This window comes from Pan troglodytes, chromosome X (assembly GCF_028858775.2).
Source record: "Pan troglodytes isolate AG18354 chromosome X, NHGRI_mPanTro3-v2.0_pri, whole genome shotgun sequence".
In the NCBI taxonomy this organism is placed as follows: domain Eukaryota; kingdom Metazoa; phylum Chordata; class Mammalia; order Primates; family Hominidae; genus Pan; species Pan troglodytes.
In genome coordinates this window covers 85,310,031-85,328,340 of record NC_072421.2, presented here as the reverse complement: position 1 = coordinate 85,328,340, position 18,310 = coordinate 85,310,031, and the positions used below count along the sequence as shown (strand labels likewise).

Here is an 18,310-nt window from a genome sequence, read left to right as displayed (position 1 = left end):
AAGTCTTTCTTTCATAGACTATGTCTTTAATGTTGTATCTAAAAAGTTATTACCAAACCCAAGGTGATCTAAAGTTTCTCCTATGTTATCTTTTAGGAGATTTTAGGTTTACACTTTACATTTAGATCTGTGATCAAATTTAAGTTAATTTTTATGAAGAGTGTAATGTCTGTCTAGATTCATTTTTTAAATATGGATGTCTCGTTTTCCAGCACCATTTGTTGAAAAGCCCATCTTTTTTCCATTGTGTTGCCTTTGGTCCTTGGTCAAATATCAGTTGACTATATTTATGTGGGTCTATTTATAAGATGTCCATTCTGTCCCATTGATGTATTTGTCTGTTATTTTGCCAATTTCACACTCTCTTGATTACTGTAGCTTTATAGTAAGTTGTAGTTGGGTTGTGCCAGTCCTCCAATTTTGTTCTTTAATTTCTTGTTGACTATTTTGGGTATTTTGCTTCTCCATATAAACTTTAGTCAGTTTTGCAAGATCAATGTACTTTTAAATGTGAAGAATCTCAAATGTGACCATCTCATTCTATCTTCTACTCCTCTTTTTTTTATATATTTCCCATTATTAAACGTTTTGTGCTGTACTCTGTGTAGTGTACTCAGGCTTTCCCTCCAGTTTATTATCTTCTTATCTGTGCGTCATCTGCTACTTTACCTCCCCAGTGAATTTTTAAGTATTTAAAGTGTCCATTTCTGGATGTTCCTGGCTTTCTTCACCTAGGAGAAGTCTCAAGACCATGTCTCAAGACCAAGTCTCAAGACCTTAATGATTCTTGTCTACACATTGGTATTAAAATCTTTGCCCTTGGTGGTTATAACTAAGTTCATTAACTCCAAGATGATCTTTATTACCATCTGAGTTTATTATTGTTTTCTAAGTTCGCTCTGATTTCTAGCATCTAAAGATTTGCCTTTATTTCTATGGAGTGTAGCTATGTACCTAAATTTTGTGTTATCTCATCTCTCTGTGTTTTTAATGTGTGTATATATTTGTGGATAGAATCAGAGAGACAGACCTCTGCCTTTACTTATTTGGCCATGTTTCCAGTGCTGTTATTTGAATCCCATTCTCATAAAATATCCAGTCTTTGACGCCATCAAAAATCTATTCATTCATTTTTTCCACAATTATTTAGTGAATACCAATTTTGTATTAGAATCTGGACAGACACTGGGGATACTATAATGAATAAAACTAAAATTCATGTGAGAGATTATAGTTTAGAGGAGGACAATTGTCTGTGTCTACTGGCTCAGACGTTCTCTCAATTGGGCAACTCACTATGCATTGGATTAGCCAGGATGGTTCTATGAATTCATATGAACTTGCTCAGCCTGACTGGCTTTTCAGCCTCATCTCATTATGCAGACTTGACAAAATTGAAATAAGTCTAAGTGGATTTGTGAAGATATGACTTTCAAAGATCTCCATATGATATTATCTTTCAGCTTTATTTTAAAATAAGACTAATTGTGATTTGATGGCCAGAATTCATGTGTTCCCATTCTGGTAAGATATAATTAGCTCTGGTCAAATTAGGCTTTTTTAACCACCCAGCTATAAACTGAATTTAACATGTGAAACAGGGCTATTTAAATGAAGGTCTCCATGGCCTTAGATGAAATGTAAATTTGGCAAACTCAGGTGGCTTTCGTGTAGGCGAGGCCATTTAATTCTGATTCTCCATCACTTAAAATATAATCCAAATTTTATAGGCTTGGATTTGGTACAAATTTCATAAACTTAGTTTTAATTAGTGTATATCACTAGGGTCCTAAACACAGTAGATCTTTAATAGATGTTTATGTCAAGGGGCTAATATCTGAAAAATACTAATGTGCTTTTATTTTTTAATATTTACCCATTTATAACCTTCCCCATATTTAGCTATATGTACCCATTTCCCTCATTGTTTACATGTGCTCTGTGTGTGTGTGTGTGTGTGTGTTTCTGTGTGTGTGTGTTAAGGGAGGGGATTAGGATTATGAGAGAAAAAAAAGATAGTGTCAATATGAAACATTTAGCACCATGAGCAGGACTTTTTCCTAGTCTGTAGCAGGCCATAATCTTAAAAAGCAAGCATTGTCAAGAGAGAAAAAGCTTTAACACTTTTATTAATATTACTATAATTCATAAATCATATATATTATGGCATACAAAATGATATTTTGGCATATGTATACAGTGTGGGATGATTAAATCAAGCTAATTAAACATATTATCACCTTACCCATAATTCACTGTGGTGAGATATTTGAAATTTTAGAAACATTTTAAAAACTTTCCTTTGAAATATGGAGAGCCATGCTTGAAAATTAGGTAGTTCATGTGATATCTTCCACAGACAAGAGGAGAGATGCTCCTTCCATCATTTAGGTTGGGACTTAGTATCTCCAGCAGTGTGGACAAGATGTAAAGAAAATTCATTACGAAGAGAAATAGCAACTGAAAAATCTCTTCTACCTCAGGTGATGTGATTGGGAGAAAGTAAACATAGAATGATGACAGTTGAGGACATATGTGTTTCATGACATTTTTTTTTTCTTTACCTAGACTAAGATCTCAAGGTAGGAGTCTTGTTAGAGAACTTAAAATAAAACCCAGAGTCACAGGGTTTTTTTTTCTATATTGCATTTGGAACTCCAGAAGGAAACTGTCTTTCAGTGTTCCCTCCATATCAAAAAGGGGCAACAGCCACACCTGAGTCAGATTGATAAATGGCATTGCTGTGTGGAGAAAGGATCTGAATTTAGTGCCCCAGAGTCTCTTTCAGCTTCTGTGTGGTATAGAAGTTTTGTAGAAGTTCTTCATGCCCTGTGGAAATACAGGAAGGTGACAGACAGTGTTAGAGAATCATCATGATGCATGCTGAGAGTTGCAGAGTAGGGAATCCTGAACACGGTCATAGTGATTATAGAAAAAAATCAAGAAGCAACATTGTCTTTCAGATCTGAGTATAGTAAATGTGTGAGCCCTTACACTCTTGAAAGAATATATAAATAACATCCTTTCCTATACACATTTGTTTAAACTAGACCTGATAAGTTATCTCTGCTAAAGCATGTCAGAAAGGGCCTGCTCTTACTCCTCCTTTTCCCAATTAAGTTTGACTAAGACAAGCACAGTTATGTTTGAGTGCCCTGGGCCTCTGCAGGTCTCTATTCTGATGGCTGATATCTGCTCAGATTTTGGCAGCTCATCTAGGGCATTGTCTTAGTTCATTTTCTGAGGCTTAAAACAGAACCTGGGTAATTTATAAAGAAAAAGAATTAATTTCTTACAGTTAGGCAGGCTGAGAAGTCTGAGGTTGAGAGGCCATATCTGGGATGGCCTTCTTGTTGGTAAGAGCTGTCAGGTAAGTCCCAAGGTAACACATAGCATCACATGACCAGGGGACATACGGTGCACCCTGAGCATGCTAGCTTAGGTCACTCTTCCTTCCTTTTCATATAAAGTCACCAGTCCCCCACTCATAATAATCCATTAATCCATGAATGGATTAATCCATTCAGGAGGGCACAGACCTCATGGCCCAATCACCTCTTAAGGGCCCTGCCTCTCAGTACTGCTACATTAGGAGTTAAGTTTCAACATGAGTTTTCGAGGGAAAAAAATATTCAAACCACAGCAGCCATAGTGGCCTGAACACCATTTTTAAATGCAGCTATGAAGGGGTAGCCCTGGGAAACATACATGTCTCTTCTATGAGTCAATACTTAATCAAGTCCAGCTATGCCATTGAGAAGAGAGTATTCAACTTTCACTTTCCTCTTGTCCATGCATGACTCTAGACACAGTCTGCCTATTGGTAGCACCTCGTTGTTACTGGAAGATTGGCAAGCTAGGCTGCAAAAGGTCCTTTGATCTTTTCCACTGGTTGACACCCACATTTAACTTAACAGGCCAAGCTGTGCATTGGCGATAAAGGTTTAGGTAACTCTACTTCTACACTGATTTCAATAAGGTGTGAATTCAAAAGACCTAACAGGGCTGTATGTGTGTTTCACAGCCTCTCTATGTCTCTATCTTCACCTCTAGAACTGCAGAAATCTATAGCTCTCTCTTTAGAATTAGAGACAATGGCAGGTGTAAGAAGAAATAAAGGAGGGGAATTTTATTTTTGTGTTTAAGTATTTTAGTGATATAGGAAATGTAAAATCAAAAAGTCCATTCAGGTTGTACTTGGTATATTCTAAAGCCACACTATAGTGAGAGGAAATAAAGTTTATTTAAATTCAGTTTGTCAAAGTACAAATATCTTTGCACAACTTACGTTGTTCTTTCTTAAAACTTAAAAGCTAGTAGTATATTTTGTAAGCATTTCTCCAGATTTTGATTTCACAATCCACAATAAAAAGACTGTTTAAAAGAACTTATTTGTAGAAATTCTAAAGTTGTGCATTTACTTGAAAAGTTACTTTCACAAAGGGTTTTTCAATATTTCATCTTAGTTGTATAATTAAACAGAATAAATGGAAGAATTACACATAAAATACTATTCAACTAGCCATTTTTGTTATTTTACAACTTAACAAGTCTTTTTTTTTATATATAGCACACATATCCTAACATTTTCTACTGGATAATATAACAGTAACAGAAAAGCATGTGTTGGTACAAAAAAGATAACTATAGAATTGACCAGGCTTATTGAATATTTTGGTGTTCCCATTTGTTAACACTGAGTAACATCCTCAATTTTAAGGTACTTTAAAAATTGTTTTGTTTTTGAAAACTTGTTTAACTTAACAATATTTGTTTATAGAGTTAACATAAATGTTTGAGGAGAACATTACATTCTATACAAGTGAGGCCCTGACACTCTGAAGCTGAGGTCACAGTTTGTATCAATATGATAAATATTCATTATTTCATTGTATAGACTGTGTATATGAAATTACAGTAATATTTTACTGATAACAAATCTAACAAGATAATATGTTAAGAAATACCAAATTTATATGTGTGCTCTGGCAGATGAGCAAACCTGTAAAAATTTTGACATACCGTGATGAACATAACAAGTTTTGTCAAAGAGCCATTATTTTTTTTAGCTTCAACACAGTAAAAGCTTTCCTCTTGGTAAATGTAAGGAATTGTTTAGCTCTTTGGGATATTATTTGAATAGGAGAATAATGGCTTACTAAAAATCACACTATTCTAAGCTTTAGATGTTACCTTTTATATTTCTATGTTCCAGATAATAAGAGTACGTTTTTTAAAAAAAACTGAAAATGTTTTTAACTTCTAAGGCTCTTACCTTGAAATGTATTAATGCTTTTATAACCTGCACACTGTGGCCACCATCAATTTTCATTAAATATTTTAGCATTTTGTAGTAATGGGGCTATATCTAGACTATGGGATTTCCTTTTATATTATCAGCTGCGAAAGCACATATGCTTAATAATTCATATGTAATTCATGTTTAAAAACGTTTCGGCTTCACGAATGAAAGCAATTGTAACTACAAATTAAAATGATACAACAATTTTCCAGTCTGATTATTAATTGCAGGAAAAAGAACATGTATTTCTTTCTCTCTTTGTCCTACTCAGTTTCTTGAAATTATCCAGTTTCATTCCATTTGATAAAGATAGATAGCTTTAGGGTAGCTTCACCACTACAACACATGCACCAGCTCTTCCAATGTTAACAGGAACTTCCTAAAACACAAAATAAGAAACAAAACACTGTTGGAACTCTGATTTCAGCATAATATAAAATATTATGTTCAATATAGTTGAAGAAGTCCTTACTTATTTTGGTCTAACATCACCTTGTCTAAAGATGAGATAATCTGCAGCCTAGAAAACAGTGTAGTGTGCTGGAAAAAACATAGCCTTTAGAATGGTAAAAACCTGAGTTTGAGGATCAGGTGATCTTAAGTAAATTTCATCTCTCTGATAATATTCTCACTTGAAAAATTACACCAAATTATACTAACACGTCAAGGTTTTTGTGATGATTGAGTGAAATAACGAATGACAATTTGCACTTAGTAGTTATAATCCCACCATCTGTTAGTTCTCTTTCACTCTTTTCAAGATCACACGATGAAACAGTGACACAGCCAAAAATATAATCCAGGACTCTTAGCTACTTGTCTACAATCTTCAGAAAAATGAATCCCATAAGCTGGTCAAACATCTTGATTATTGTATTTGTCCTAACACCTTGCATGATATTTTTTTTCCTTCGATTTCTGGTTGGTCCTAAGCATTGACAAAACAGCAGCTACCTACATTGTAGCATTTGAGGGTTTCTGAGTCTTAATGAATCAGATTATTGGAGGAGAGAGATTAAAATCTCATTATCAGCTGTCATTATATTAGCACCAATTTATTTAGAGCAATAGATAGCTGTACCCTGTAGAATATAGAGTAGCATGAAGTCAGTAGAAAGGAAGATGAAGTTAGGTACCAAATACAAGGTTTGCCTATTTGTGGAGATGGTAAAGAGTTAATCATACTTTATATTTTTTGTTAACTCATCATTTAATTGACAAAGTATTAAATATTTTAGAATAAATCGAGGGCTATCACTGGCAAAGCAGTCAAAAGGGTCAAATTTGCCTTTAACATCTCAAAGATGCCATTTCAATGCTATTTTTTGTACTCTCTTTGAAATTAGTTCTAATAGATGCCCAGCACTTTTGAGAGGTTTTAATTCTGGTCCCTTATTGTTTACTAAATTATTGACTGACTGAAGAATTTAGGAGTATTGCAGTCTACAGTCTCTATATGGTAAAGATTGAAGGCTTGTCTCCTAGGTGCCAGCCAATAAAAAGGGCAGATATTTGCGGAAGAAGATGCTGCCCTTTGGTTCTCAGGTCACAACATATACATAAAAAGTTGGCCATGGTAAAATGCTTTATTGTATTTATTTATTACCGAAGTATTTTATTGGATTCGCTTATTTTCTTTAAAGGGAATGCTTTCATGAAGTCACGAGAATGGTCTGTCCCCTTTTATATAAGATGGGTTATAAGTTGATGGGTCCTGCTATCAACTATCATGTCATATCATATCAACTAGATCAACTTGTAATTCTCTAAGGCATAGATAGAGCACATACTATAAATTTCACTAAAAGATCTTGTTAGGGCCTAGAGAAGAGAATACAACTAATTTCAAAAATACAATTTAATATCTTCTTTTTAAAACCTGAAATATAGTAATTTGAATATTTTAATTCGAATACCTCTTTCCATTCATTTCTCTGTGCATCATATGACTCAACTGTGTTCAAATAAGTATGTCCGTCATATCCTCCAACCACGTAGAGTTTGTCTCCAAGAGGGCACACAGCAACAGCATCTCGAGGAACACTCAGAGGTGCCACAGTTGACCATGAATCACCTTTTGGATCATACCTTAAAGGATTTAGAAAGATAATTGGGAGGAAAAGTCCAATAGAGTTACAACTGAAAATAACAGACATTCTTAAAATGTATACCTATCTGAAACATAGGATTAAAAACACTATACAAATATCAAATGTAGATTGGATAATATTAAGGATATGTACGTGACAAAATTACCTTCAGCCACTAGGTGTCTCTCAAAGCATATTGAAAAAGTTTCCCTTTCCAAGATACCATGCACTTCATTAATCAGTGCTCAGATAAACTTTGAGGAAACTTCACATATTGTGATCCTGGCATTATATAAAAAAGTCTCCTCTCATTTAGTAGTCTGATTGAAGAGCTTTTGTTTTTCTTTTATTATTTATTTGTCGAAGTTATACATAAGATGCCCGATCCATTTTATATGAGAACTCATATTTTAAAGTAAACCTGAATATAATTGCCTTTCTATTTTTGCTGTATGAAATGTAGTACTTTGGTTTTAATACTATTTGCAGATAGAATGGTCATAGACTTATCCTGTGTTTTTCCCTGCTGAGAGTTCTTATTTATCTTCAGTGGAGTCAAGGTTTATTGTTTTCTATTTTAATCTGAAGTTAACTCCTTATCCCCAAACCTCTTTAGTAAGCAAAATGAAAAATAATTCAGTAAGTAATATTAATTAACATATTTTCTAGAAATTCTTTCCTAACCTTTGAAGCTTATTTTTAAAAATATATAACACTAAAATCTAAAAGGTGAACAATGAAGAAAACTCATAAAATTACACACAAAAATGCTCCCTGACTTTATATTGGCCTATTTGTAAAAGCCTAATGAAATATATTTATTTTACAAAGAAGATTTTCATTTATCACTTTCCACTGATATATTTGTATTACCCCCTCTGACCACTGTTTGTATCTCTTTAATGATATTCTAAATCATCTGATTTCAGTTTCCATCTGAAATTGGTCTCACATCTACAATTTTAAAAATATTATCTGAAATCAGCAATAACTCAGACAACTTAAATTCTATATCATTGAGTGTCATGTAGCATATCACTTTAAATTCAGATATTATGATAAAAGTCAGAGCCAGAAAATTCATAGCTGCATGCTCTGGCTAAGCCAAATCTTCAAAACAATTGCTATTGTTAATTGATGCTTCACTCAGCTGACAGTCAGGGTACACACACAGATGAATCATGAACCAAAACTCATAGAAGGATTTCCTCATAAATTTGCATCCAAAGACCCAAGACTTTTCTGCATGGGCATAGTACTAATGCTCAAAATCTGGCTAACATTAATTATTATTATCTGGATACTGCTTGATTAAGAAGAGGAGTTTGGGGAATGTTGACTCTTTTGAAGAAAAACTAATTGGTAATATGGTTATCATCTGTAAAGATACACAGGAGCAGTTATAAAAGACAAAAGTAGTCACCGCATATTCAAATTAAAATAGCATTACTTCTCTTCCTTGTTTCTCTCTTGCTTTTCTGTCTCCCCTTACTTTGAATGTTAAGTATGTATATTCTAGTGGAAATGAAATTGAGCCTGAAGTCAAGAGAATGAGTCATGGTCTTATTTTCCCACATAGAGTAACTAGGAATCATTTGCTTGATTTATTTGCCTCAATTTTCTCATTAACATTATAGTAATAGTGATCCCTGACCCAACCAATGTAATGGTTTTAGAAGACTTTAATTTGAATTATTATCATAAGTAATTGGGTATGCCAAAAGTGTTTTAGCAAAAAAAAAAAAAAAGAAAGCATCAGAAAAATTGTTCAAGACATGGAAATGAGGATTATCTGATTCCGTAGAGGGTGGATGGACCTTTAAGTGGCTTTTTTTTTTTTTTTGAGACGGAGTCTCGCTCTGTCTCCCAGGCTGGAGTGCAGTGGCGCGATCTGGGCTCACTACAAGCTCCGCCTCCCGGGTTCACGCCATTCTCCTGCCTCAGCCTCCCAAGTAGCTGGGACTACAGGCGCCCGCCACCACGCCCGGCTAATTTTTTTGTATTTTTAGTAGAGACGGGGTTTCACCGTGTTAGCCAGGATGGTCTGGATCTCCTGACCTCGTGATCTGCCCGCCTCAGCCTCCCAAAGTGCTGGGATTATAGGTGTGAGCCACTGCGCCCAGCCCCTTTAAGTGACTTTCTACTGACAAGCCTATTTTACAACTTTGCGTGTGTGGAAGTTAAGTTGTAAAAAGCTGAGTTTCCTTGTGATTTTTTTCTATAACTATACAAATTCATTTTGCCTGATAGAAATAGAATTGATTTCCACAATGTAGAAATAATGATTCCCAAAGATTAACTTTTATTGTTCTATATGATTTCAACTACTTTTGCATCTATTGAGAAATTATTTCAGCATTCAAAGTTGTCTAAGTACCTTTTATTCAAATACCCTTTTGAACTTTTTTTAACATCTTATAATTGTTTTCTTCATCTATGAATCACATAAAATGTTTAACACATGTTCATTTTATATTTTTTAATTTTTTTATTGATATATATTTGTACACATTTATGGGGTACATGTGATATTTTGTTACATATATAAAACGTGTCATTTTATATTTGTATGAATGCCATGATTTTAACTTTTTGAAAATTATATTTTAGCACTGGTCATTTTCTCAATGCCTTTTCAAGGAAAATGACAATAATAGCGTAATAATAGGTGATAATGTTAGTAATAAAAATAATACTGAATTATAGCAATAATACTAAAATAAAACAACGATACTCACTTAGTCACTCCTATTGAGTAATTAACATATGACAAGCAATGTTGTAAGTGCATTACCACATTTTATCTTGTACCCTACGCGGTTGATACTATTATTATTCCCACTTTACACATGACGAAACTGATGTTTAGAGATGTCAAGTAACTGAGTCAAGGTCACATAATTAATAAACAGTAGATTTAAAGTTTGAACTCAGATCTATCTGACATCTAATCTGATGTGTTTAACTACTATACTATGCATTTGTTTAGTATGTGTAAAGTTCTCGTTTTTCTCTTTTTAAAAAAATTTTAAGAGTATGAGAATTTTAAAAATTAGTAAATTTGGGAGTGTAATTATGTCAGAAAATGAGGTTAAACATCTACTTATAGGATATGCATGTAAATATTTAATTTTGTAGTCTGTGCCACAGATTAGATCAGAAAATATAAATTAAGTTTATATTTTTAGTGGCTTGTGTAAATACATATTTAAATTGATATAGACATTTTAAACCATAATAAGGCTTGTTCTGCTGTCAACACTCTATGGTGCTAGAATATGCAGCCCAATTTATTTTTTTCATGTTTTAACACAGAATTCCACAATTTCAAGGGTTCAAAGAGTAAAGCTAAGAAAATGCTGGCATTATAATAATGGGAATAAAAATGATTATTTAATTAAAATAGTTGTATATTCCACATCTTTTTTTGTTATGAGATGTATACTTTTTTGTGATAAAATCAACTTATATAGTTTCATACATTTAGATACAGGAAGCCAAGCTAATGCAATGTAAGTTTTACCACGAAGCCCCAACAACAAGCTTCCAAACCGCAATAGAAACAAGAAAGCACAAACTATAATAAATGAAAACTATCTTGCTAGGACTTATTACAAGAAAATTGCCATTATAAGACAGAATTATTTGTATCTCTGATTATATATTTACATGATTTACTTCTTGACAGGTACAATTTTTGTGAAGCCAGATGTGATTTTCATAGCAAAAAACCTTCACAGCTTCTTATTTACTATGTATCTTTGTACAGTTCTGTGTTATTTTGGATAAAATCCTTTAGGCAACTTTTAACATTTCTGTAAAAAACAACGTGGGTTTTCCATATCAATCTTTCTCCTTGACCTCTCCCTCCCATGAGTTTCGCACTCCAATGCAGTTTTTTGCTTGTTTGTTTGTTTTTTAAAGACAGAGTCTCATTCTGTTGCCCAGGCTGGAGTGCAGTTGCACGATCTCAGCTCACCATAATCTCCGCCTCCCGGGCTCAAATGATTCTCATGCCTCAGCCTCCCCAGTATCTGGGATTACAGGCATGCGCGACAATGCCCAACTAATTTTTGTATTTTTTTAGAGATGGGGTTTTGTCATGTTGGTCAGGCTGGTCTCAATCTCCTGGCCTCAAGTGATCCACCCACCTCGGCCTCCCAGAGTGTTGGCGTTACAGGTGTGAGGCACCGCGCCTGGCTCCAATGTAGTTTGAAGTGTCAATGAAATCTTAAGATACCATAATTATTTTTATACAAATTCATTAGCACTTTTGATCAAGACATTTTTTCCCAAATATAGTAATTCCAGATATTATATGTTTATGTTATATATGATTTAGTTTTGTCAACTATCAAGAGTTTTATAAAGAAGTTATAAGTATATATGGCTTTTAGGTGTAGAACCATAAATACCTTCACAGGCATAAGAATAGAATTCAATGCCTAGGTACCATTACTTAAAATAAAAACTGCACTTACCTTTGTTAAATACAATTATGGATTTTTAAAATATCTGTGTACATTCTCTGGTAGTCAGGCTTGTACCCTAACTTTTATGAGTTGTGTGCTGTCTATGACTTTTTGTAGTCTACAGAAGGCATCAATAAATTATCTAGGCAATTTAAAATTTTTGTGGAATCTATCCTTTTTAAAAAAATGTCCTGCAGTGTTGTTTAAACACAGTTTAAGTCTACTGTATTCTTTGGGTTTTTCTAAAAGGAAACATGATTTGGGCCATGAATTTGGGCCATGTATTTGGGGAATCAAATACACACACGTGCACACACACACACACTCATACGCGCACACACACATCCAGAAAGCACGCATCCCTAGAAATGCCCAAGAATACATCAAGACTTTATGCTGAGCTGACCTCAGGCACAGAACATGACCTGCTAATGTGTGATGGTCTAATGCATGAAGCCAGTCCTCAAAGACTGGGAAGGTGTATGTTTTTTCAAAAACCCAGTTTTCAGCAAAAGATCAAAAGGCATACAAAGAAACAGAAAAAAATAAAAAGTCAATTTTAAAATAACAAATTAAGTCTCCAGATAATCTTCCTGTAGAAATATAAAGATCTTACTTACAAGACAATAACATAGCTGTTTTATGCTAAAGCCAAGAGAAAAACAGAAATAATGGAAATAAGTTAAAAAAATATAATAAAGAAACGTAAAAATTTTTGAGCTGAAAAATAAAATGACAATTTAAAAATTCAGTAGAGGGATTCAAGGAGAGACTCAAGAAACAGAAGTAAGAATAAGTGAACTTAAAGATAGGTCATTTAAAATTATTGCATCTGAGAAGCAAAAAGAATAAAGAAAAATGAGGCCGGGCATGGTGGCTCATGCCTGTAATCCCAGCACTTTGGGAGGCCGAGGTGGGTGGATCACAAGATCAGGAGTTCAAGACCAGCCTGGCCAATATGGTGAAACTCCATCACTACTGAAAATAACAAAAATTAGCCCGGTGTGGTGGTGCACACCTGTAGTCCCAGCTACTCAGGAGGCTGAGGCAAGAGAATTGCTTGAACCCGGGAGGTGGAGGTTGCAGTGAGCTGAGATTGCAACACTGCACTCCAGCCTGGGCGACAGAGTGAGACTCCACCTCAAAAAAAAAAAAAAAAAGAAAAGAAAAGAATAAAGAAATATGAATAGAGCCTAAGGGACTTATGGGCTAACATCCAGTGGACAAATATATGCATTTCAAAAATCTCAGAAGAAAAAAAGAAAAAGAGAAAAGAACAGAAAGAATATTTGAAAAAATAATAGCTGAAAAACCATATCAAGACACATTATAAACTGTCAAAAGTCAGAGATAAAGAGACAATATTGTAAGCAAGAAGAGTAAAGCAACTTGTCACATAAAAGGAATTCTCAATGAGATGACTAATAAATTTCTCAGAAAAACCTTAGAAGACAGAGGCATTTTTTTTTAAAGAGGGCAAATTAGGGGCTTTGCTGGCATGCCTCACTCATGAGGAAGTAGCAAAATAGTGCGTAGAGATTCACACTGAAAACTTTTATCCAAGAAGGAACACAGGTGATTAACATAAAAGCAAAAGAAACCCCAGATTCTTTGATGAATTTGGTGGCAGCAGCCTCTGCTGTGGGTTCGGTGGAAAATTGAGAGTGAGTCCCCAGTGCATGAGATGGGGAGAAAGTGTCTCCACAATACACATTCCCACTGGGGAGCTGGGTAATCTAGGCCAAGGGGGAGCTCCTTGACCCTACCAATCGCTGAATCTGATGTTGGGAGCAGTGGGGAGACCTTGAGAAGGGGTAGCAGCAGGAAGTGTGTTGCACGCATTCCGGACCCTGGCTCCAATAGAAGGTGGCCAATAAATATCCTAACTATAGAAGTCTCTACTGAAATCTGTAAGCCACATGGGCAGCAGTCACTAGCTGGGCAAGTCTCCAGACTGAGATTTGTGATCTAGTCTCAAACAGGAGAGGAGTCCCCGTGGCCAGAACTGAGAGAAGACAGTGGTATGGGATTGAAGTGTGCCTGCAGGAGGTGGGTGACCTCCCCTTTGCAAGACCAGGCTAGGAAGGGTATCATCTGGGAGCCCCAGTTATTGTCCCAGCCAGGAAAGTCTTCAGCCTGGGACAGTTTTGCAACCTGAGATGTTCTGCTTGTAACTTAGCTATTTGTTTCAGCTTGCTGCCAGTAGTAGGCTTCAGGAGGGAGCTCTGCAGGGTGGTGACCCAGGAAGCAAGGCAGGTCTCACTGCCATCTGCTAAATTTTGGAGTCCAAGCCACTCCTCATTTCCTATGCTGGCTGTTTGGAATGACAGAGGTTTCTCCACTCCTTCTAGTATTGCCCCAGTGGCCTGAGAACTACTTTTTTTCACCCATCAGGGCTAGCACTTGCACCTGCTACTGGGGAGCCTGATTATGGGTATGCCTGATGCAGCCCCATCAAAATTTTACCCCATTACCCACCTCATAGGCAAAGCATGGGATCAGAACCCCTGGGAGTTCCACAACCCAGCACATTCCCTGGGATATTAGAGTACTTCTCCTTGTTAGTAAAGATCAAGCACAGACTTTACTACCACCACCCCAGCTGCCTGTCACCTGCAAGTGCCTTCAACTGGCCAGGAGGTCAACCTGCACAGCCCATTACAACTGCTGACATAAGTGCACAGTGCTCGGGAAGGAAAAGTGCTTTGTGCAACCTCTGCTACCATCATCACCCACACCACCCCAGCTGCTTAGGAGGCCCTGAACCTGCTCACCTGCCTTGTACATTAATACTACAACTGGCATTTGAGCAAGTCACTACACTAAGGCTATTTATAACCAAGGAAATTATACAGTGCCTACATCACTCCTCCACCATCTCTGTCAGGGTTAGTGCTTGTGTCCACCACTGGGATACCTGAGGGTGGCCCCAGCTGGTCCAGCTCTGCCCAACTTCACCCTCTTCATGGTGCTGAGGATAAAGCCCAGGCCACTGGGTGTTCCACAGGCCAGCCCACTGCCTGAAGCACCAGAGGCCTTCTCCTGATAAGCAAATATAAAGCATAAACCCATCTGCTACCACCACCACCACCACTGGCTCTTACCTCCTTCAAGTGCCACGTACTGGCCTGTAGGTTAAAATGCACAACTCAATACAAAATCCATTGACACCAATGCAGATGAGCTTATGGAGACCTCTGCCACCCCAGCTCCAATGGAGGCAGTGAGCCTGCTCACACACCTAGAATATTGCTATGACAACTGGCACTTGAGAAAATCACCACACTAAGGCTACCTATAATGAAAAAAATTCATACAGAGTCTTTGCCACTGAAAACACTGAGACTCAAAGCCTGATCTTGAATGATCTTATTCAAAATAGGTTATATTCACATCCTTAAGGGAAAAAAATGTCTCATCCAAATAAAAGTAAGTTTAAAAATAAGAAGATGTGATATTTTTCTTTTCAAATGAGAAGGAACCAATGGAAAAATTCTGGAAGTATAAAAGAACAGGGCGTTATAATAACCCTAAAGCATTGCACTAACTTTTTAGCAATAGTTCCTAACCAAAATGAAATACATAAAATTTCAGATAAATAATTCAAAATATTGATTTTAAAGAAGCTCAACAGGATTCAAGAGAAAGCTGAAAACCAATACAAAGAAATCAGAAAACCAATCCAGGATATGAATGATAAATTTGCCAAAGAGATAGAGTTTTTAAAAAAAGAAAAAAAAAAGAAACTCCTGAAAAGGAAAATTCATTGAAGGAATTACAAAATACAGATGAAATCTTCAACAATAGACTAGACCAAGCAGAAGAAAGAATCTCAGAGCTTGAAGACAGTACTTTTTAATTTATCCAGTCAGACAAAAACAAAAAAAAAAATAGAATTAAAAAGTGAGCTAAGATTTTGATAAGTATGGAACTATGTAAAATGTCCCAACTTACAAATTATAGGTATTCCTGGGGGAGAAGAAGAAACCCCAAAGTCTGGGAAACTATTTGAGAAAATAATTAAGGAAAACTTCCCTAGTCCAGGAAGAGATCTAGGTATCTTGATACAAGAAACTCAAAAAACTCCAGAGAAACATTGTAAGAAGAATCTCACCAAGACATACAGTCATCAGACTAAGTTCAATATGAAGGAAAAAAATCCTAAAATCAGCAAAAGAAAAGCATATAGTAACCTATAAAGGAAACCCCATCAGACTAACAGTGGACTTCTGAGCAGAAGCCTTACAAGCAAGAAGAGACTGGGATTTTATTTTCAAGCCATTTAAGGAAAAAAGCTGTAAACCCTGACTTGTGTATACTGCCAGAATAAGCATCATAAATGAAGAAGAAATAAAGTATTTTGCAGGCAAGCAAACACTGAGAAAATCTGTCACCACTAGACCAAACTTACAAGAAATGCTCAAGGAAGTTATAAACATGGATACAAAATTTGTTCCATACTTGCCATAATAAAAACATCTGAAAGTATAAAACTCAAAAGTCGTATAAAACAATTACACAAATAAGGCTACAAAGTAGCTATATAACAATTAATATTATGACAGGAATAAGACCTCGTGTCAATATTAACCATGACTGTATATGGATTAAATATGCCAATTAAATAGGTTGACAAAATGGATTAAAAAAAAGGATCCGACCATACACTTCTTACAAGAAACTCACCTTATTGATAAAGACACTTGGAGACTTAAGTTAATGGGGTGGAAAAAAATATTCAATTTAAATGGAAAACAAAAGCAAGCCAGAGTAGTTATATTTACATCTGATCAAGCAAACTTTAAATAAACAACAGTTTAAGAAGACAAGTAATGTCATAATATAATCATGAAGAAATCAATTCAACAAAAAGATGTAACAATCCTAAATATATATGCACCAAATACTGGGGCACCCACATTTATAAAACGAATATTACTTAAGAAAAGAGCTAGGAAGCAATGCAATAATAGTGGGGTACTTCAACATCCCACTGACAGCACTAGGCAAATTATTGAGGCAGAAAATCAACAAAGAAACACAGGAAAATGGCCTTGGCAAAAAATTCCTGACTAAGACCTCAAAAGCACAGGCAATGAAGGCAAAAATATACAAATGGGACTTAAGTAAAAAACTTCTGCATGGCCATGGAAAGAATCAATAGCGTGAACAGAGAATCTTCAGAATGGGACAAAATATTTGCAAAGTATGTATGTGGCAAAGGGCTAATATCTGGAATTTAGAAGGAACTCAAACATCTCAGTCATAATGAGAAAAACTCAAATAACCCTATTAAAAGTGGTCAAGTAATATGAAGAGACCCCAATTTTTAGAAACAACATATAAATGGCCAAAAAGCATATGCAAAAATGCTCAACATTACTAATCATGAGAAAAATGTGAATTAAAACCACAATGAGATACCATTTTATACCAGTAAAAATGGCTATTAATAAAAAGTCAAATAATAACAGATGTTGGCAAAGATGCAGAGAAAAGGGAACACTTACACACTGTTGGTGGGGATGCAAATAAGTACAATCTTTATGGCAATCAGTATGCAGCTTTCTCAAAGAGCTAAAAATATATCTACCATTTGATGCAGCAATCCCACTACTACGTATCTACCTGAAGGAAAATACATCATTATACCAAAAGATACCTGCACTTATAGGTATAGTGCAGCACTATTCACAATAGCAAATATATGAAATCAACCTAAATGTCCACCAATGGATGATTGGATTAAAATTATTATGCACACACAAACACCACACACACACCCACACACACACACACATATACATACACCATGGAATACTACTCAGCCATAAAAAATCATGTTTTAAATAATCATGTCTTAAACAAAATAACTCAGAAACAGGAAGTCAAATATCACATGTTCTCAGTTATAAGTGGGAAGTAAATAATGCATACACATGGATATAGGAAGTAGAGTAGTAGACACTGGAGACAGAATAGTGAGGCAGGTGGAGGGTGGTGAGAAATGAAAAAATACTTAATTGGTTCAATATATACTATTCAGATGATGGCTACACTAAAAGCCCAGACTTCTCCACTTTGCAGTAGGTCCATGTTGCAAAACTGTACTTATACTGCCTAATTTTTTTAAATTTTATTTTATTTTATTTTATTAATTTCCAGGGTACATGTGCAGGATGTGCAAGTTTGTTACATAGGTAAAGGTGTGCCACGGTGGTTTGCTGCACCTATCAATCCATCACCTAGGTATTACACCCAGCATGCATTAGCTATTCTTCCTTATGATCTCCCCGACCCCCACACTCCCCTGACAAGCCTCAGTGTTTGCTGTTCCCCACCCTGTGTCCATGTGTTCTCCTTGTTCAGCTCCCACTTATAAGTGAGAACAGGAGGTGTTTAATTTTCTGTTCCTGCATTAGTTTGCTGAAGATAATGGCTTCCAG

At 35.6% G+C, this 18,310-nt stretch overlaps 1 protein-coding gene across 2 annotated transcripts in view; it reads right to left on the bottom strand.

Annotated features, from left to right (window-relative positions):
• Positions 1-2,673: 2,673 nt before the first annotated feature.
• Positions 2,674-18,310, bottom strand: part of KLHL4 (kelch like family member 4) — a 150,528-nt gene continuing 134,891 nt past the window's right edge. Inside the window, exons 10-12 of one of the 2 annotated variants that reach the window (XM_016943921.4) lie at positions 7,219-7,390; positions 5,261-5,270; positions 2,674-2,820 (exon numbers count right to left, since the gene is read on the bottom strand). In XM_016943921.4, the coding sequence (XP_016799410.2) occupies positions 2,765-2,820; positions 5,261-5,270; positions 7,219-7,390 (238 nt within the window). In that variant the 3' untranslated portion in view covers positions 2,674-2,764. Of the gene's footprint in view, positions 2,821-4,185; positions 5,682-7,218; positions 7,391-18,310 lie in introns of those variants that run through there. The other variant, XM_016943920.4, reaches the window with a different exon arrangement.